At 38.3% G+C, this 22513-nt stretch overlaps 1 protein-coding gene across 2 annotated transcripts in view; it reads right to left on the bottom strand.

The window, feature by feature from the left end:
• RASA3 (RAS p21 protein activator 3) overlaps positions 1-22513 on the bottom strand; it is a 295543-nt gene that overhangs the window by 69593 nt on the left and 203437 nt on the right. For both annotated transcript variants that reach the window (XM_069094058.1, XM_069094059.1), the window contains exons 6-7: positions 2972-3052; positions 2498-2570 (exon numbers count right to left, since the gene is read on the bottom strand). In XM_069094058.1, the coding sequence (XP_068950159.1) occupies positions 2498-2570; positions 2972-3052 (154 nt within the window). The remainder of the gene's footprint in view (positions 1-2497; positions 2571-2971; positions 3053-22513) is intronic.

The raw sequence follows: 22513 nt of genomic DNA, 5'->3' as shown, positions 1-22513 counted from the left end.
TTTCAGTAAATTGTGAGGCTTTAAAAGATGTGTTCTGTTATAAAATGTCATTTAAAAAAAACCTGCTTGTTCTATTCTTGAGTCTTTGTCCAGGCTATCCTCCCTTTATCTTCAGGTTATTCTCAGAAAATTTTTATAGAGACAGAAATGCAGGCACGCGATTGGTAGTTATTGGCAGTCTGTCAGTTGCCTATTTTTGGTAATTAGGTCTGGTATTTTTTCTAAGCCTTTGGCATCCTCACCTCTTTCACTTGCCTTGAGACATGATCCTTCTACATCCTCAAAATTGTTTTGCCACCAAGAAAAACCTTTCCTGAATAATTGGTCCGGATACTCCTATAATTTTTGTTTTTCAGTGTCTTTTCCCCCCATTTCAGTCTCTACTTCCTCATATAGCACATCCAGGACTACAGTGTCAAAGCTAGTAGTACTGGGTGACTACATGTTCTAATACCACAGCCTTCAGAGAATTACAGTTAAAAGCCACCTAGTGGGAAAGATGGCGGTCATGAGTGTGCTGGGGCATATTATGAATGAAGAAGTATGGAGGAGAGGAAGTATTACAGACATGTGTGCCTGGAAAAAAAAAAAGATGGGCCAGTCATGGAACAAGAGCAAGGTGTCCACGTAATGTCAGGAAATCTAGAAAAAGGTCCAAGGCCTTTAAATAAACCCTGATGGAAAATCTACCAAGTTCATCAAGAGGAGTTTCACAAAATGAGGTAGAATAGATGGGCTATGATTATTATTAGAGGTAGAAGTAACTTGAGCAATTACATGATAGCAATAATAACAGCTGACATTTATATAGTTCTTTAGGGTTTACGATGCACTTGACATGTTACCCCCATTGGATTCTCACAATAATCCTGAGAGGCAAGCTATTATTATTACCCCCATTTTATAGATGAGGAAATGGAAGATGATCACAGAGCTATCAAAATGGTGAACCAGCTCTTTTATTGGTCAGCTAGGTGGGGCTGTGGGTAGAGCACAGAAGGACCTGAGTTCAAATCCAGCCTCAGGTACCTACTAGCTGTGTGACCCTGGGCAAGTCACTTAACCCTGCTTGCCTCAGTTCCTTGACTGTAAAATGAGATAGAGAAGGAACCACACTGGTATCTTTGCCAAGAAAATCCCAGATGGGGTCATGGTGAGTCAGATACAGCTGAAGTGGTTCAACAACAAAATATTAGACTATTATTATTTGTGGAAGCAGCTAGGTGGTACGATGGCCTAGAGTCAGGAAGGTTCCTCTTTGTGATTTCAAATCCAGCCTCCAACGGCTTACTGACTGTGTGACCCTGGGCAAGTCACTGTTTGCCTCAGTTACCTCATTTATAAAACGAGCTAGAAAAGGAAATGGCAAACCACTCCAGTATCTTTGCCAAGAAAATACCAAATGGGGACAGGAAGAGGTGGACAAGACTGAAAAATACTAAACAACAAAAGCTCTTTTGGGGAAAAAATAAGTGAAACCATATACAAATATAAAGCCTTCTGAATTGTCATCCAAATTGTTACCTTGGCACGTAATGTGAATCTCAATGCATTTGTAAATACACATTCAATGTGATTTCTTAAAATATGTCTGGACATACATACTTGCTTTCCTCTTACTAAATAATCCAAGCATTTTACACCTTCCAGTTTTCTACTCTTTATATTGGATCATTATGTAAGATTGACAGAATCTCTGAATCTGAATGGTTTTCCCATCTCCCTTCAAAATATCATCTATTTCCTGTCACAAAAATCATCCCACAACTGACTTGGGGCAACCAGGCTGAGCATCAAAAAAAAGCAAACAAAAATCCCCAAACCAAAAACTAGCCCCCTCCCCCCCAGTCTAGAGATGCTCGTTTATCAGCACTTAGCTGGTTGGATCAGGAAGCAAGGGAAAAAAAAGGGCAAGAGTGGACAGGGGCACTTTGGAGAATTTGATAAGTTCTTCTCACGTATGAAAATGACATCCTGCTGCCTTGACAGATAACAAGTGAAATCCTTGGAAGCTTGATTCTATTTTTTGCCTTAAGTAATATATTAATATATAATTTCATAGGCACAGTTATCCCTTTCACTAATGCTGCTTCTCTGGCATTTAATAGACAACTACACAAGGTGCAGTTGCTGAGCAAATTCATCCCCTTGTGGTCAGCCTTTTAGTGGTTATGGCTCTCTCCCAACTTAGCGAAGCTAGTCAGTCCTCAGATGACAAACATACGGTGCCTTGCCTAGCCCTTTGTTGAAGCCTTTTCAACTCAGCAGGCCCCATTGAGACTCATGCATTCCTGGCATCACCTTTGAAAACCCAGGAGCACTTCTACACCCCAATGGGGCAACAGGGGGACTTGCCTGGTGGTGGGACTCTATACCAGGGCATTCAAAGAACCTTCTCTAGGAGGGAGGCAGTTGGCCTATCTCAGACCTGGACACCTTACCAAAGTTACTCTCATACAGCATTTCAGCTTACCACCCATTCCACTAAAATACCAACCTCAAAATAAAACACTTCATCAAAATGGGGATTATTGGTCTTCTTTTTCACTTTAGTCTTCTTTGCTTCTGATCTGTAATAAAAAAAAAAAGAAAGTAAGTAAAGAGGGTTGAGAAGGAAGTAACAACACTATTAAACAAAAACCTCCCAGGCTTTGTGCTGAGCTATTAAATGCACAAGTAGTTCCATGTCTTTATTTATCTTATAAATATTTCTATTTCTCTGTTAACTCCAGATGGTATGCAAATTAGGAACTTTTACCGAGCCAAAAATAATACTTGATGTGAAGAATATAAAGATTTTTTAAAGTGTAATTTTAAAGAAATCAAAGAAACAAAGGAAATGCAAAATTGTATGTCCCACCTCGGAGTCATTCATCATCATAACATAGTGCTAGGTTATACCCGTCATCTCACCGGCACCAGTTCAACCAAATCAAGCCCCTCAAAGGCAGACTTTCTGAATGACACTTGCCTGTATGGTCCTGCTAAAGTAACTGTGGCATAAGGGTCACACTGTCCGTTCACTATTGGGAGGCCTTGGCACTCTAGAACTCTAAAAAAAGAAGAAAGAAGATAATTACAATAAGAAAACAAGACTCAAAGCCTCATGTGAGGGCTTCCTGTGGCAAAGTTTGATTTATCTCCCTTTCTTTGCTTGGGGTCAGGTATTCTTCATGCCATAGGAAGGGGGAGAATATATGAGCTGGGTTAGGAAATAAGGGTCTCTGAATTCCTTCCAAGCCTTGTCATCAGTTCTGGGGCAAAGACGTGTGGAGAGAGAGAAGGTCTCAGTCCAATGGGTTAATCTATGACTGTCTCTGCTATGACTGTTTCTTCCTGGAGGTCAAAAATGAGCAAGAATGCCTGGATCAGCCAAGAATTGCAAAACATTTTGGTAAGAGAGGAAGGATGTTTTCCAGAGGATGAGTAGGCATGGATTTTATCCTACAGAACACAAACCACAGGGGAAAGAAAGTCAGACACCTGGAGTTGATTGATCAGACTTAATATGCTTTCCCTATATATAATGGCATGATACAAGGATGCCCTGACAGTATTACTATAGAAGACAGTCTTCTTCCTGGTTTGGGATTTTTATTATATTTTCCTCTCCTCTCTAACCTCCCACCCCCCAACCCAAATGCAGCAGCAGCAGTGCACACACACTCTCTCTCTCTCTCTCTCTCTCTCTCTCTCTCTCTCTCTCTCCCAGAAATAATCTATAGTCACAAATCTTATTCATTAAAACACTTTGTACTTTGGTGTATAATTGAAGGCCTTTCCCTACCCTACCACAGCAGCTTTCCTCTAAGAATAAGAAAACTTGGTAATCAGTTCTGTTTCTATTTAAAATCTACTTAGTGATTGTTATCCAATTGAATAATATTCAATCTCCAGACTCCGTATCTTTGCATAGGCTGTACCCCACACCTGGAATGTTCTCCTTCCTTATTTCCACTTCTTAGAATTCCTAGATTCTAAGATCAGTACAAGTACCTCCTGCTACATGAGACCTCTCCTGACTGCCTCCCTCTTTTTCCCATCTCACATGCCTCCCTATATGAAGTTACCTTTTGTTTTTATAACTACAAAACGGTAGGTTGGTATAATGTATGAAGAGCTGGTCTCAAAACCAGGAAGCATTAGGTTCAGATCCCACCCCTGACATATACTGGTCAAAAAAAACTACTATATAATTACTGTCAAGATAGAACTCTAGAGTCACTCCCAACCAGATTAAAATTATAAAGATATATCATTAAATTTAATTGTCATAGTAAGAGCTTAACAGATGCATGTTCCTTTCCTATAACCATCCCTCCTTACCCATAAAAAAAAATACATCAAAACAAAAGCCCAGAGGAAGCTCTCTCAGTTCACTGGATTTCACTCTTTGGGATTTTATGATAAGAATTCCATTTGTGATTTTCATCAATGAAGAGGTTTTTTTTTTCCCCATTGATGAAATCACAGATACATTAAAGTGTTCAAGTAGTGAAAATAAAACCCCAAATACCCTCAAAGGATTACTTACATATTTTAATTATCACCCCATGGTAATTCTTCTTGCATTTGAAAAGAGAATATACCAAAAAACAGATCAGAAGACATCAAAGATTTTGCACAAGAGTAGAATTGTTTCCCTTCTAGACTGAGCCAAAAGGCACAGTGAATTGGAAGCCTTCTGAGTCCCCCCTCAAGAGAGTCAGCCTTAATGTGTAATTGAGCAGTTAAGGTGTGTTTTGAAGATTGCCCCACATTTCATCTGCCCCACTGAAATTTGCCCAAAGTAGCTTCCCATCTCATACTAAGTTGTCTGAGATACTTCCCCTTGGAGTTACTTTTTTAAGGCATGGTTTCCAAAAGACCTATACCAAAAATGCAATTGTCTTATCTGGCCATAAGGATAATTGAATTTTAGCAGTTATTAACATGAATTTCATTATAGAGTTTGCAAGTGATACTTCAGAGAACAGAGACCTGATTGATTTATGCATTTCAGAACATTTCAGTGAGGAGAAAAGTTTTTTTTAAGGAGCAGGCTTGAATGGTAGGTTGCCCTAGTAAGGAAATACTAGGCAGACAGGAGCATGGAATAAGAAAAGATACTTCAGAAGAAAACTTCTCTAGCTTTGGAGGTAGATAGGTGGTGCAGTGGATAGAATACTCGTCCTGAAAGCAGGAAGACTTATCTTCCTGAGTTCAAATCTTGCCTCAGACACTTACTGGCTGTGTGACCCCAGGTTGGTCACTTAAGCCCATTTGCCTCAGTTTTCTCATCTGTAAAAAGAGTCAGAGAAATGATAAATTGCCCTAGTATCTTTGCCCAAAAATCCCCAAAGGGGTCAAAAAGAGTTGGCCATGATTGAAATGACTGAGCTATGTGACTCTAAGGAAGTAATTTAACCTCCCTTTGCCTTGGTGTTCTCCATTGTAAGATGGGGGTCACAATAATCACACCTAGCTCCCTGGATGGTTGTGAGGATCAAATGAAGTCATATGTGTAAAGTGCCAGCATCATGTCTGGTAGGTAGTAGGTATTTAATAACTACTTGTTTTCTTCCTTCACAACATAAGCTAAAACAAAGCACTCCCAGTACATTCCTTCCTTCCACCTTGTCTTTCAGTTTTAGAAGTAGTCTCAAGTGAAAGAGGGATTAGGCTCACTCTATTTAGCCCCAGAGGACAAGCTGGGACAATGGGGAGAAGTTTTGAAGAGGCAAAATTATATTTTGTGTATGGAAAAATTGTTCTAACAATTAAAACTATCCACAGGTGGAACAGATGACATTGGAATATTATGCAGATCTTTGAGCAAAGGCTTGATGACTACTTGTATAAGTATAGATACAGCTTATAGATAAGTTGTGGAAGTATAGGTACAACTTGTAGCTATGTAGTGGAAGTATGGATATGACTTACAGATATGCTGTGGAAGTATCTTGATCAAATATTATATGTATTGCACTGGATGCTCTCTGAGGACCCTTCCAAATCAACAATATCAACGCTCTGTTCAAATCCCAGTTCATTGATATCCAAGGCCACAATGATGGTAGCCTCAGTCTAGGGTCTCTCTTCTCTGAAAAAGACGTTTAATCATATACCTCTAAATAAAGAAAAGGAAGGTAGGGCATTGTTTCAATTCTGAGAAAGCTAAGCAGGGCAAACTTTTCCCTGAGTTACTAGGTAATAATTTACATTATTATGGTACTTTAAGGCTTCCCAAGTACCTATTTCAAACTTTCCCATTCTATCGAGCCCAGGTCTGTGATTCAGGAGCTTGCCCAGAGTCACCTACCTAAGAAATGATAAAGTCTAGATTCAAACTTCTGTTTCTTCTACTTCTTTCCATCTAAGGAAGGAAGTACTTCCCATCAAGGTTCAGGGACTTACTCCTTTTACATATCAAATATACTGAGTAGCTCCTCAAGATCTATTTCTGGAAGTGAGAGCACTGAAATTCAATAACTAACCCCACTGGGAGTGGGACAGACATAGTCAGAGCATCCCTAGAGCCCTGTGATCTGGGAAAATACCCTGAACTCCTGTACTCCTGGCACCGAATTAAGGAGGAGAAAATAGCAGTGGATTTGGATTCAGGGAAAGGAGATTCAAGTCTTGGCTCTATTTAGTATTTTTATAGTAAATAGGGACCCTGAATAAGCTTTTTAATTTCTTTGGGAATTGTTTGTCTCTCTGGTAAAATAAGAACTCGGATAAGATCATCTTTAAAGCCCTAGTTCTAAACTCTCTAATGTCAAATGAGAAATATCAATGTCTAAATAAAATAAATTCATTTCAACCAACCTTTGCTAGCACCTATTGTGTGCCAAACATTGGAGACAGAAAGATGAAGAAAGGCATAGTGACTACTCTCAAGGAACTTATAGTCTAATAGGAGAGGTATCACATATATACAAATATAAGGCAGAATGTGAGAAGGACAAAAGACAAATCTGGATAAAGTAAGCCAGAAAAAAACCTGATGAAGAAGAGATAGTTCTTTATATGGGAGGATCAGGGAAAGCTTCCTAGAGGAAATAGGTGGTAGGCAGGAAAATGTCAGATAAGATAGGGCAATATCTAATAATCTGGTCTGGATGGAATAGAATTCATTAAGCGAACAATGGAAAGAGACAGCTTGATACAATGGAAAGAACTAAAGTCAATCCACTTACTACCTTGTGATCTTGGGCATATCATTTGACTTCCTTGTGACTCAGTTTCCTCATCTGTAAACAGAGGGAGTTTTCCTAGATGGCCTTTAAAGTTTCTTCTACTTTTAGAGCTATGGTTCTATGACTTCTAAAAATTGTAAAAATAGACTGGAATCAGACTGTGGAAGGCCCTTAAATATCAGGCTAAAGAGTTTTTATTTTATCCTATAGGCGACAGGGAGCCATTGAATGTTTTTTAGTGAGAAATAGCACAGTTAGACCTATACCATAGGAAAAGGTTTTCCTTTTTGCTTTTTGGGGGGTGTAGGGTGAGGGGATAGGGAGATACTGTTTGAAAAATGGATTAAAAAGCAAGGCAGTACAATCAGTCCTATCAATCTCCTTTACCATCACTCAGGCAAAAATTATAAGATTGACAAGTGTTACAATGGATAGAGTCCTGGGCCTGAAGTTAGTAAAACTTTCCTTCTTGAGTTCAAATTTGGCCTCAGACACTTACTAGCTGTATGACCCTGGGCAAGTCACTTCACCCTGTTTACCTCAGTTTCCTCATCTGTCAAATGAGATGGAGAAGGAAATGGCAAACCACTCCAATGTCTTTGCCAACAAAATGCCAAATGGGGTCACAAAGAGTCAAACATGACTGAAAGAAATGACAAACAACAACAAATCCTCCCACCACAGGCGCTCCTTAGGCATCAGACATTTATTTAACATGTATAAAAATATGGGGAGCTGGTAGTTGGGGAAAAGGCAAGTGGGAGAGTAGGAAAGAAGCATAAAGTATGACCTGATTCATACCGAACTCCCTAGGAATGAGGCTCATTCTTGAACCTCCCTGTGAAGAAGTCCTGACTACAGCACATTGAAGCCCTAACAACCTGGTGGGAAGAGACCCCACTTACAGGAATTGCCATTTGGAATGACCTTCAACAGTCATATTTTTGGTAGCCTGAAAAATTTTAAATTTAAAGCTCAGCCTGTCAAGTGAGAAAGTAAAGCCTTATATGAGTCAAGTGGAGAATACATGTTGTGTCAAGGTGACTAGGAGAGCACCGTGTGTGGAGAGAAAAGATTTCTCTACTTAAATGTAGTTGAAATGAAGATATGCTTCTGGGGAAATGAAGTTTGGAATATGCAACTGTAAGGGTTATGGGATTTAAAGATCTCCCATGCCCCATGGACGTGCTGACATAGCAGAGCAAGAGAAAGTGAAAAGCCGAGCTAACGGTCCTGCGGTTGGCAGTTGGTGGCGGTTGCCTTTTTTTTTTTTTTTTTGAGTTAGGACTCCTGCTGAGCACTGCCAGGGGCCGGAGCTGCTGGGAGCGCTCTTCCAGGACGCTGGGTGGTTGCTGTGAGTGGGGAGAGGAGGACCTTTGCCTGAGGTAGCCTGTTCTGTTTTAAAGGCTTGAAAATGTGGGTGCTTTCTACTTTATCTACCTGTGCCAATGTCATAACTACTCTGATGGCTTTCACTTTCTGGTTTTGGGACTCAGTCTTTTGGTATCTTAATAAATTTTCTAGTTTATTTCCCCAAATGGCAAACCTGACGTATTTTGTGATGGATAATTATATCAGCATATTTGTAATCTCTATAGGCATTGTGAATATGGCATTGCTGATACAGCAACTTATCAGATGCCCCAAGGCCTATTGGGTAAAATCTTCATCTCAAATGTTTGATACCAGAGATCATAGTTTCCATAGCTCATAAAAACTGATCCCTTACATTAACCATGAATATGAAGGTTTTCTCTTTCTCTCCTTTTAAATTAACAGATTTCCTTTTTAAAAACCCAATCCTCCTATTCAATTCAATGAACATTCATAAAACACATACTATAGACCAAGCACATTGTGCTGAGCACCAAGCAGAAAAAAGAGCAAGACAAGAACAGCTCCTGCCCTCTAGACACCTATATCAAACATCAACACCTACACAAATGAATAAATGGACAAAGTAAATACAAAATAATTTGGCAGAGAAGGGATGGAAATACTAATCACTGAGGGGATTAGGAAAGACCTGAGGAAGTGGAAATTCAGCTTTGCCTTGAATGGAGCTAGGGACCGCACTGGGTAGGAGAGAGAACACTCCAGGTATGAAGAGGGGGTGGTGGAGAGAGAGTTTATAAAAGGAGAGCAGAGATAGATCACGATGGGGAGGAGCAGCAAGGGGGCCAGTTGAACTAGAACTTGGCAGTGACTGGGAGTAATATGAAATCATTCTGAAAAGCTGTGTTGGAGCCATATTGAAGGCAGCTTTAAATCCCAAACAGAAGAGTCTGTATTTTATTCTCAAAGTAATCCTCTTTTCTTTTAGTCTCTGTTCCTTAATACACATGGTGAGTTAAGAGCTCAGTCCAAATATCTTTGTAGGTATCTTGAATTCAATATGTTCAAAATGGAACTCATCTTTCCCCTTGAGCCTTCCCCTCTCCTACCATCCTTCTAGTTTCCAAGGCTCATAACCTAGGATCTTTGAGTATCTCTCACCCTTCATATCCAAGCAGTTGCCAAGACCTGTTGACTTCACCTTTGCAACATCTCTCCAATATATCCCCTTCTCTTCTCTGACACTGCCATCATTCTAATTCAGGTTCTCATCACCTCATGCCTGGACTATTGCAATAGCCTGCTGGTGGTCTGAATGCCTCGTCTCTCCTTGCTCCAATCCATCCTCCACTCAGTCACCAAAGTGATTTCCTAAAATGCAGATCTGATCTTGTCACCCCTTCCCTCCACTCCATAAGCTCCAATAGCTCCTTATATCTTCAAAAGCAAATACAAAATGTTTCACTTGGTATTCCAAGCCCTTTATGACCTAGCTTCCTCCTACATTTCTAGTCTTCTTGCACCTTTATTTTTTGATCCAGTGACTCTGGTCTTTAGGCTGTTTCACAAACTGGACACTCTATCTCTTGGCTCCAGGCATTTACTTTGGCTGTTCCCCTGCCCGGAATGCTCTCCCTCCTCAATTCCAACTACTGACCTCACTGGCTTCCTTTAAATCCCAACTAAAATCCTACCTTCTACAGGAAGCCTTCACCAGCCCCTCCTAATTCCAGGGCTTTTTCTTTTAATTATTTCCTATTTATCTATGTACAGCTTGATTTGCATATTTTTGTTTGCATGTTGTTTCCCCCATTAGATTGTAAGCTCCTTGAGGGCAGGAACTGTCTTTGTCTTTTTTTTTTTTTTTGTATCTCTAGTGCCTAGTACAATGCCTGGCAAATAGTAGGTATTTAAGAAATATTATTAAATTGAATTGAACAATGAAAAGGATGGGCTTAAAATAAAATAATAACCCTGAGAGAATCAAGAGAGAGAAAAACAAAAATGGGAAACAGAGGACTGAAGTACAAGAATCATTCAGGTAAGGAACTGACAATGGGCTTGCTGTGTAATCCCAGAGAATTATTTTAGCTTCTCTGGGCCTTGATATCCCCTTTTGTGAAAAGAGCAGAAAATTATTGACCCGTGAAAAGGGAGCATGAAGATTTTATTATTGGAAATCCCTTCATTTAAGCAACCCAACTTAACAGTTTGTTCATTTTCACTCATCACCCTATTTAAGGTGAAAATTATGCTATGATAAAATATAAAATACAATAAGATTTAAGAAAGAAACAAGACACAGCCTCTGTCCTTGAGGATCTTACATTCTAATCTTAGCTTAAGACATGGGAATATTTATAAATATGACATAAAAACAAGTACAAATAAATATACTGCCAAGCTATGAACAGTATAAAGTTATGGAATAGTAAGAAGAAGATAAGGTTTGTCAGTTAAAAAAACCAACCAAACAAAAAGAGCCTAATTTTTCATAATCCATACCCCTTATCCCAACTTTTGAAGGAAAATCTGCCAGCAGTTCTGCCTTGCCCCCTTCTCCCATTACTTCTACCTCTCAAGCCGCTTTCTTCAGACACTGGGAGCCATAGTGAGTATGGTGTATGACATTATCAGAATTCTGATGAGGAAGCTAAAAAACTGCTTGCTCTTCCAAACTTAAAAGCAGAGACAAAATGGCTTTTTATTCAAAGGCTCTGCAGTCAGTTCAATCCAAAAATATTCTGAAAAGAAACAAAAGGAAGGGGGAAGGGAGATCTCTTTAGGCATGTTATTCAGTGAGTGATCCGGGTGTCCTGGTAGTAACATGAATGACATTTTCTTCTATTCAGGGGCAGGGAAAAAAGCATGAATGTTGGCTTGAACCTAGGTATGGAGTAACCCTGGCGTGTCAAGTTCCAGCACAACGTTTGAGAACTGTGTTGCCTAAAATACACAGATCCCCACCTTGCAGTGATTCAGACAGCTATTACAGCCTCTGTGTGGCCCACATTCTCCAAGGCATTCCTGATTTCGAGAAAAGAGAGTGTTCTTTTAATGTGACTTTACAAATGGAATATCCTTTGTCAGACCTGAATGATCCAATTTTTGGTTTGGTAAATATAATGAATGTAACTATGGGTGACAATACAGCATAATGAGAAAAAAAATGGCCTGAGAGTGAAGGGACCCAAGTTCTAGCCCTGGATCCATCACTGATTCTCTGTAACCTTGAGAAGATAATAAATAACACTAATGATAATGATAATAACAATAATTAACATTTATATGGTGCTTTAAATTTTGCAAAATATTTTATATATGCTATCTCATTTGATCACTTTACTTGGTCTTGGTTTTCTCATCTAAAATATTAGGAGGTAAGACTAGAAAATTTTAATCTCTTCCAGCTCTAAGTATTGTGATTTTTTTTAACCCATCCAAATATGTCCCTTTCTTGTGAAACTACCATATATGTACTTATATTGGATGTATATGCATAGCGGAGGCAACCTGACAATAATAGATACTGGGCTGATTTAGGAGTCAAGAAGGTCCAAGTTCAAGTGTATCTTCTGACCTTCACATACTCTCAGCAGGTCACTTTGCCTCTCAAGAGCCCAGGTGACTCTTTGAAACTATAATTTACAGAAGGCCTTGTGATAAGAATCAGTGCAGTGAATTTCCACACCTGTTGTTCCTTACCTTAATGAAATCAACAAAAGAAAAGATATCTCGCACAGTAACTTCCTTCATAGAGAAGATTATATATCCTGACTTTTGCTATGGAAAGAAAGTTGTTTGGTCATTTTCAGTCGTGTCCAACTTTTGTGATACCATTTGGGATTTTCTTAGCAAAGATACTGGAACGGTCTGCCTTTTTCTTTTCCAGTTCATTTTTACAGATGAGGAAACTGAGGCATGCAGGGTTAAGTGACTTGCCCAGAGTTATACAGCTAGTGTCTTCGGGTGGATTTGAACTCAGTTTCTTCTGACTGCAAGCCCCAGCACTCTATCCACCACATCACTAGCACCACCACCATGAAAAGAAAGACTGGGATTTTTTTTTCTTTGATATGGACTTAGGATTTCAGCAATATTGGGAGATCTCAGATGAGGAAACTCCCCCCCAACAATGTAGATCTTGGCACTTTTCCGCAGCTTATAGCCTTAGAGTTGTCTGGAGTACTGTCAAAGTAATTGATTTACCCAGAATGTGGGTATTTACCAGTATGTGTCCATGGTTAGATTTCAAACCAGGTCTTTCTGACTCTAAGGAAGACTCCCTATCCAGTATCCTATACTGCTTCTCAGCTGATTGGAAAGCATGTTCAGAAATCTGGCAAGTGGCTTATTTTAATGTCAATAACTAATGAATTTATTAGCTCTGACCTGTTCTCTAGTATAATGGAAAGAACATGGGGACTTGTGGGTTAGAATATTCAGACTCAATTCTGACATCTGCCACTTATTAGCCATTAAGTTTGAGCAAGTCACTTAATTGCAAAACTGGAGATAATAAAACTTTTCTTGTGTACCTTACGAGGATATTGTAAGAACCAAGCTAAATATTGCATCTAAAAGTAAACTGCAAAATACTCTGCAAATGGAAGATGCTTTTATTGTTATTGGTAGGTTATCCTTCAAGGCTTCAAGAAATGCAAACTTATTTTTGTTTCCCTGAAACAATTTATCATATGTTGATACAGTAGGAAATTGGTAGTGGGGATAATTGATGTGCATACCTATAATATGGATGCTCTGAAAGAAAATGGGCTTTTAGGTCTGATAGCCAAGAGTATCTACAAGTATCTAATATAAAGGAATTTTCCCCCAACTCTTATTTCTAAAGAAAAAACATTGTTCCAAGACAGACAGAGAGAACATTTAGAATATATTTGGCTAACCCATCAGAATTCCTCAGTCTCATATGAAAACCAATTTGAGAAATGCTCCATTCTCTAACTCAAAACAAAGATTGGCTCCTGATTACAGTTACATAAAGATGTCTTGGGAGAAAGAAAAAAATCAATCCCCATACCATCTGGCGTGCAAAATGCACAAACCAGAATAAAAACTGTATGCGCGTCAATCACACTGTTCTCACAGTAGAGAGTTAATTCATTAGCACCCTAACAGTTTTATGAGTCAATTATAACACAGCTGTACGGCTATGTGAAAAGCACTCTTACTGTTTCTGGCTCAGAAGATAGCAAGTTAAATTTTCCTTTAGTTCAAAAATATAGTGGGAAGTTCCTAAAATACAGCGAGACATACACATGATTTACATTTGTCTAGAAGACTTTCTTTATAAAATATATTATGTGTTAGGATATTATATAATATGTATGGCAGTGAATACAGGATACAGGGTATCTCCAAAGACTTGGTGCAGTTTTAAGTTTATTAAGAGAAGTTATAATCTTATTAAACTTAAAACTACACTAAGGCTTTGGGGACACCCTGTATAGATTGTAAGCACTTGTCCTTTGTAGACAGTTCATTATGACCTCCCCCTTCAAAAAATAAGGAAAGGAGGATTTTGAAGCCTAGAAAGTGTTTATTATAGCTAATTAATCCAGATTTTCCCTTAAATATTTTTTAATTTATTAATATTTTTTACATTTCCACCACTTCACCCTGGAAAAGGAGCAAGATTCTATGGATGTAAGGTTGGATGAATTGGAATTTGGATTAGTCTAACCTTGAATTTCTTTTTTCTACCTCTGACCTTGGGTAACTCCCTAGTGACTTGGTTTTCCCCAGCTAAGTATGGGGAAAACAGAAGGCACCTCCTTCACAAGATGGTTGTGAAAGTGAATGAACTAATGGGGAACTATGCTTCTGAGATCCTTAGATAAGAAGGAATTATGTAGGTACCAATAATAATTACAATTATAATAATATTCACTATCATGACCAATACTCTGTCACTTGGTACCTCACTTTTCAAAGCTTTCACACTCTTAGTCATAAATGGCTGTAAATCAATAGTACTTTAGCTTTTTTTTCTCCCATCAATAATTTCAAATGGGATCTCTGTCAGGTTTAAGATCTTGTTGGAAGCCGAAAAAGGTAATTTCCCGATTGGCTTCACTTGGCAAAACTGCACTCTGCAGTGCTTCTACTGAGACAGGAGCCAACATAGAAAGGAGGCATTTCCTTCCTTCTCTGACAATCAGTATCACAGGTGAAGTTGGCAGGAAGGAAGCATGTTAGCAACCTGCTGGCTCCTGACTGGGAAGGGCTGGGGGAGGGGCGGTGATAAGCTATGGTTTTCAAGGTTATCTGCCAGACTCCTTTGTTTGGCTTGTTGGATGATGAAGCATTAAAATAGGCAGAAACACTTAACCCAAGCTCCTCAACTGAGGAGGCAGGTGCAGGACACACGGGGAGAGATAACGCTATTACAGAGAAGATGATCTTTGTAACTGTTCCAAAGTCATGATTGTAAAAAGGATGGCAAACAAAAAGATACTCCCCAAGTCTTAGAGAAGTGAACTATCAAATGTATCCAGGCCAAATTTCTCTTCCAAAATCACCTTCTCATTGGTGCTCACTGTAAATACTTTATTTCACACGAATAGGTAAAGGAAATTTTTCTAAAGAGTAACCAGTGACCTAGTACACTGACTTTCCACTGGGCTAAAGATATGTTTATGAACAGTCAATCCTTTATATGTGTGACATCTTCCATCTCAAATCCAAATAACTTAAATTTACCTTGTTTACAGCTATTTTATATCTACAAAAATTATGACTATAATCATCATGTATTTATTAAGTATTATAGGAGACAGAGCACTGAATTTGGAGTCAGGATAGAACTGAGTTCAAATCCTACCTCAAGCACTGACTAGTTATGTGATCATGGGCAATTCATTTAAACTCTCTTAGTCACAATTTCCTCACATGTAAAATGGGGATAGCAATGGCATTTATCTTACAGGATTATTGTGAGGATCAAAAAATTATATATGCATGTATATTTAATATATACAAAATACATGTGCATGTAATATAAGTTTATATACATGTAATATATATATATATGTATGTATTGTGTATATATTGCTTTTCAAACTTTAAAATACTAAATAAATAGCAGTTATTTTGGGGTGGCCAAGAATTGGAAATTGAGGGGATGTCTATCACTTGGGGAATGACTGAATAAGTTGTTGTATATGGATGTAATTGGATACTATTGTACTGTAAGAAATGACAAGCAGGGAACAACCCGGAATTACATAAACTGATGCAAAGTGAAATGAGCAGAACCAGGAGAACATTGTACAAAGCAACAGCAACACTGTATGATGATCATCTGTGAATGACTTAGCTATTTTCTGTAATACAATGATCCAAGACAATTCTAAAGGGCTCATGAGGAAAAATCCAAAGAACTGTTGGAGCCTAAATGCAGGCCAAAGCATACTATTTTTACATCTTTATTTTTGTGTGTTTTTTTCCCTTTTGGTCTGTTTCTTCTTTCACAATCAGACTAATAGGAAAATAATGTTTTACATGGTTACACATATATAATCTATGTAAAATTGCTTACTGTCTTAGGAAGAGAGGATGTGAGGGAAGAACAGAGAAAATTTGGAATTCAACATTTTTTTAAAATGAATGTTAAAATTGGTCTTCATATATAATTGAAAAAAATTAATTCTTTTAAAATACTATATAAATGCTAGCATCAAGTATTATTATTACTATTACTATGACTGAGGGATAGAAAAAATATGAAGTGTGAGGTCCCTTCCCTCAAGGACTTACAATCTAATTGACAAAATAAGATGTATTACATTAAAAATATGTAAGAAAGTATAGAGTTAAGTGCCAAATGAGGGGTACAGATAATAACAGCCTTTTGAGTTCAGATAAAGGAGAGATCATGGTGGGATGAAAGTTCCATGAAGATTAGAGAATCTGAACTGGGCCTTGAAAGACAGGTTTGGATTTCTCTAAGAAGAGAGGGGAAGGCATTTGAAGAAGGAGAAGAGAGTGATTAAAAAAACAACAATGGAAATGTTTATTCAAAGGAAAATGAGTAGACCAGCCTGACTGAGGCATACTACATTCTTCATGGTACGTGGAAGGGATGTAGGGCTGTTCTGAAGTACTTCCTAACTATGAGGATGAAATTACAGAGGACAACTACAATACCCTTCCAAAGAAACTGATTTCCCTGCTCCTGTCAAAGCCTGAATGCTGGATAGACCAATGGTCAGACCAGATTTGGCACATTTTATGTTCAAATGCAATAATAATAATGATGATGATGATGATAGTGATGATGATAGTACAAATTCAACTTTTTCAGTGGATTAAAATGAACTTTGATTTATTTCTTATAAGGTTAAGAGATTTAGAGATGGAAGAGATTTTATTGGTCACTTAAACTAGATCCTTCATTTGTCAGGTAAGGAAATTAAGGACTAGAGAGGCAAGATGAATTGTGCAAGGTCACACAAGTGTGAAGTGGCTCAGCTAGGATGTGTGACTTCAAATGAAAATCTCTTTCCACTATATCATACTTCCTCTTCCCAGTGATGTGGTCAAACTTCACAGTTTTACCCAAACAAACTGAAAGGAAGGAGAGCAGGGGGACCCACTCTCTTCTCCTCATCTGGGTCATACAGGTTCTGTTCTCTATCAAAACAATAGCGGCTTTTGTTAAAGAACAAACTTTAAGTCAGCAGATTAACTCCCCAGACAGAAATCAGGATGACTCATCAGACACCACAAACTGGAATGTTAGAAAGTAAAATGAAACACCCAAAATCTGACAAGCTTGGGAAAAGCCACATTGTGGCAGGAACTGCTGAGATTTTTTGAAACCATAATCCAGAAAGTCTTCCCTCTGACACATACTGGCCATATGACCTTCCGGGCGCCAGACAGCTCTCTGAGTCTATAAATACACAAGGGATCTGCATGGTTTCCTTCAACAATGTAATCACAGGTATAGAGGAAAATAAATAATGGTCGAGGATAAGATTTCTTTGATGCAGATAACTCACTCCCAAGTGAGGAAATTCTCTACACTAAAGCAGTTTAGCATTTTTCCTGCAATTAAGTCTTAGAGAGTTGCCTAGAGCATCAAGGTTAAGTGACTTGTCCAGGGACACACAATAAGTATATATCAGAGATGGAAAATGAACTCAGGTCTTCTTCGCTCCTAGGCTGACTCTCATCATTGCATGAAGATGATGATGACGAGGGAGACGATGAAATATCCACAGTATGAGAACAAAACAAAAAGTTTGGCATTTGCACCTCTGCTACCAAAGCAGTACCTCCTTTTTTTAATGAATGAAGGAATAGAAAATCCTTTTCCACCTCCCTGCTTTTTGTACTTCCCCTTAAGTGTAGATCAGCCACCTAATTCTCTGCCTGCCAAGCTAAGGAGACATAGAGTGTAGGTCTCCCCTAAAACTTAATTGTGGACCCAGACAGATCTAAAGCTATAACCCTAGAAATGGGGTAGAAGTTAGTGAATTTAGTTTCTTATTTTTCTCCTTAGATCCCCAGTGAGTCATAAAAACATAAGGATAAGCAATAAAGAAAGTTTCCCAGAAATAAGGTAAAACCTACTTCTGGGAAGAACATGGGCAACCCTTTCTGGAAGCCATTCATTTCTTCAAAGGCAGTGGGTCAAGTCAGGGAATAGCAAGATAACAGTCAGAAGAAAGTCTGTTTCCAGAACAAAATAGCCAGAAGGAGAGGGAGAGGAGAGAATATCTTGCTCTTCTTGTCTGAATCAATCAATCAATAAACCCTTATTAATGTCCTGCTAGGCTCTAAGCTTTGTGCTTTCTTTCAATCAAAACAGCTGAATGACAGAAAAAGAGGGATTGTCAGCTAGACAGCACCTGTGAAATCAGGAAACGATTTTTTTAAAAGTCTAGTTTAGGTGTGGAAAGGTGGGAATGCAGTGGAGAAAGGAAAGTGTGTTTTAGGTTTCTAAGGTGTGCTGAATTCTAGGAAAAATATATAAAGATTCCATAGAAGTTCTTTCCCCAAGAGACCTTGCTCTGAAAGTTCTAGTATTTTGAGCTTGAGAAAAAAAATAAGTGGTTAATTTCTTGAACCAGGAATTGTCTAATGCAGGAAACAGGCTCCAGAGCTAGGTAAACTGTTCAGATAAGAAACTCAGCAACTCTGAATTCTAGAACTTGACTCAGTCACAACCATACTTCATGATTGTGAGTTATAAGCCTTTCCTCCATTCTTCACTTTCTGTGCTTCTAAAATGGAGGTTATGATGCCAGCCTAATGATGCTGTAATCAAAGCAATATAGAATAGAATTAATACTGGTCTTGAAGGCAGAATTCGTTGTATGAATGGGAGACTATTGTCATGTAAGGAAAGGATGTTTCAGAAAAACTTGGGAAGACCTATATGAACTGATGAAAAGAGAAGTGAGCAGAACCAGGAGAACAAAGTACACAGAAATCATAGTATTATAAAGATAATCCACTTAATAATTCTGATCAATACAGTAATCCACCACAATTCCAAAGATCTCATGCAAGCACCTTTGGCAAACATCTCCATGTCTTCTAACTTGCCTAATGTTAATGATTAGAGTATTGAAGATATATATATATATATATATATATACATACATATATATACATATATATATATATATATATAGAGAGAGAGAGAGAGAGAGAGAGAGAGAGTATCCCTTATTATAGTTTTCAAGAAATATTGATTACTTTGTTGCAGGGATGGGAGATACTCTGCAGAGTGCCTATAAGGTAGCATTTTGCTCTGTCAAATATTTTTTTTTTGCCTTTTGGAGGGCAATTGGGGTGTAACTTGCCCAAGGTTACACGGCTAGTTTTTTGTGTGGGTGTTAAGTGTCTGAGGCCGGAACCGAACTCGGTTCCTCCTGACTCTGGGGCCAGCGCTTTACTCACTGCGCCACCTAGCCGCCCCCTCTGTCAAATATTTTTTAAAATCAATAAATAAACACAGTGGGATCTTGTATTCTCACATATTTCAGTTGATTGTGTGGTAATAAATATGTGTAATATCTCTTGTTTATTTCTGTCTAAAACCTTGATGTAGGGTGCCCTTGAAGCATGTTAAAGTTATCTTCATTGAAATTGTATGTAGATAGGAAAATAGGCATGTAAATCAGGGATATAAATGTTCTCTTGGTCACCTTTTTCAGAATAGTAGTATTAGGAAGATGAGGCATCATCAGTTGGGGAATGGCTAAAGAAATTGTAGTACATGAATATAATGGGATATTACTCTGCTATAAGAAACGACAGATTAACTCAGAAAAGCATAGAAAGACTTCTATCAACTGCTACAAAGTGAAGTAAAAAGAGTCTGAGAACCAATATACATAAGGACTGCAATAATGTAAATGGACCAAAAAAGCAAGTACAAAACAATTTTATCTAAATATTGCAAAACTGTAATGCCCTAGCTGGTTCCAAAGAAGAGATATAAGGAAGAAATATTGCTCTTTCCTAGAGATGGCAATTCACAGCTGTGGAACACTATACATGTCACTAGATTTCTTTTTAATGTGTTCATTAGTTTTGCTGAACTTTTTCCTCTCCTGTCCTCTCTCCTCCTGTCCTCTCCTGTCTTCAGTCTCTCTGTCTCCCTCTGTCTCTCTCTCTTTGTCTTTCTCTTTGTCTCTATCTCTGTCTCTCTTTCTGTCTCTGTCTCTCATTTTTTTGGTTAAAAGGGCTAGTTCTCTGAGAGAGAGGGGGACAGACAGTGGGAAATTCACAAAATATAAAAACAAGAAATCAATAAAATATTTTAGTGGCTTTTTTTTTGTTTTAGGGAGAAATTTTGGTTCATTAAAAGGGCTTAGAAATTTCCCAAAGGCAATCTTGCCCACTCTCCTTCTTCTATTCAACCTATTCAATTCTAGCACTAAGACACTATCCATTTGCAGTATATATCCAAGAGATATCAATTGATAGACAACCACTATGGCAGGGATTCTTGACCTTTTTTGTGTGATAGACCCTTCTGATAGTCTGATCAAGTTTATGGACCCTTTCTCAGAATAATGTTATTAAATGCATAAATATAATACATAGGAAATCAGAGATATTGAAATACATACACACATTCTCAAAACTTGCAGGTTATAGGTTATCCATCTAACTACATATACATACATACAATAGTTGGGGCATTAAGCATTCTTTATTCATTTGGATTTTCCTGCATGGATAGTTGGTCCATTTTTTTTTAGCACTATTAATGTAATGGTAGAATGTCACCCACAAACAGGATCATCTGGAGGGTGTCACCATAGTCCAAGGTCATATTGCTAGTTGGTGACCAAAGAGAAACTAGAACTCAGTCTTCTAATCCCAAGTGCCCGGTTCTTTCCACTACAGTATGCCTGTCCATTTACTCATTGACTTGAGGTATCTATTTCTCTCCTTCATCCAAGAGCACAGGTAATAGAGCTCTAGGTTCAAAATCATTTTAGAGGTACTGTGCATTTCAAGAAATCTAAATGTTGAATCTTTCACTGTTTCCAACGTTGATACCTCACCACATAGTAGAGGTTCTTAAAGACTTGGCCAGAGAAGTGAAAGTTCTGGAAGGGTCTTCCAACCAAAAGAGAAAGGCTTTAAGTACAGTCCTGATTTTTTTTAAAGGTGCCTTTGTTGTCTGAAGATTAATCCAGGTAAGTGCAGAGAACCTCATCAATAAAAAGTTAGTGATAAGGTGAGACACTTATTTTTTCAAGGACCAGCAAGTTAATCTTAATTTAGCTACAAACGGCAATGGAAGGGGGTGATTTTCATTGATGGAGGGAGTACTCACATGGATGAAATATGAGATCTTTGAATTAGCAAAAGAATAAATGCTATATAATATGATGAAAATGTGCAATCTGGTATCTCATTTGTTAGGGGACTGGAAGGAAGAGCCATATGGCCTGGAGATCTCCTTCAATCTCCTGCCATGCATAAACCAGGGAAGGGAACAGCAGTACTGTCTGTGAAGAACACCTGGCATTCAGTATAGGTCTGGCTTTGAAAGTGAAGGGGAATTATCTAAAAGAAACTCAGATTTAAAAAGTCAAGCAAATGTTTTGATTCTTTACAATTGAGAAGGGTGTGGGCTTCTAAGAAATGTAAATTTTCTCTTTTATCCCCCCACCCTCAACCAGAAGCTGTCTACTTTGAGTTCTCCCATAAGTGGACATAAATCTTACTTTTTCCTTTGGATTCTGTGGCAGATACTGCCGGTAATCCATGAAAATCAAATTCTTCAGATACATCTGGAGAATCCCTTCCATCTGATGATATCAAAACTTTGGGAATGCTAATCTTATTCATCTTGACCACTCTGCTAGAAGCAGGCAGGTGGCAAATATTTCTAATCATATTTTAGAAGGAAAAATCCAAGTAAAAAAGAAAGCTTAACAGTAGCCCAAGGTCAGAAAACAAGTCAGGGGCAGTACTCCCTTACAGAGAGGTTGAAATGAATTCTGTCCCATTCCCTGCTGTTTTCACACTGATGAGCGGGTCAGACATGTTAATGTCACTTTCAAAAGGGCAGTACTTTTATTTAGTAAAATCAAATCAGTCACACTTTGTGAACACACAGTATTTGCAAATACTCAGTGTTACATATTTTTTTCTCATCATCTTGTAAGATAATGATTTTCTCCAGTCATCTGGTATGCTTCTTGAGGATGTTCATTGTTCAGTTTACTGTTTTGGGGTTTTTTAGTTAATTAAGTTGATTTAAACCCTTTCCACTACTCAAAGATTGAAGGTACTTCATGTCATACTAACTGAAAAGAATCATTTCAGGCTCATCATTAATGTGGTTTTTTCACTTAGGAAGGAGAGAGAGGGAGAGAGAGAGAGAGAGAGAGAGAGAGAGACAGAGAGAGAGAGAGAGACAGAGAGAGAGACAGAGACAGAGAGAGAGAGAGAGACAGACAGAGAGAGAGACAGAGAGAGAGACAGAGAGAGAGAGA

The sequence above is a fragment of the Petaurus breviceps genome, unplaced genomic scaffold (genome assembly GCF_028583685.1).
Source record: "Petaurus breviceps papuanus isolate PSGF00001 unplaced genomic scaffold, PetGlider_PUasm1.0 214, whole genome shotgun sequence".
In the NCBI taxonomy this organism is placed as follows: domain Eukaryota; kingdom Metazoa; phylum Chordata; class Mammalia; order Diprotodontia; family Petauridae; genus Petaurus; species Petaurus breviceps.
This window is presented reverse-complemented; position numbering and strand designations above follow the sequence as displayed.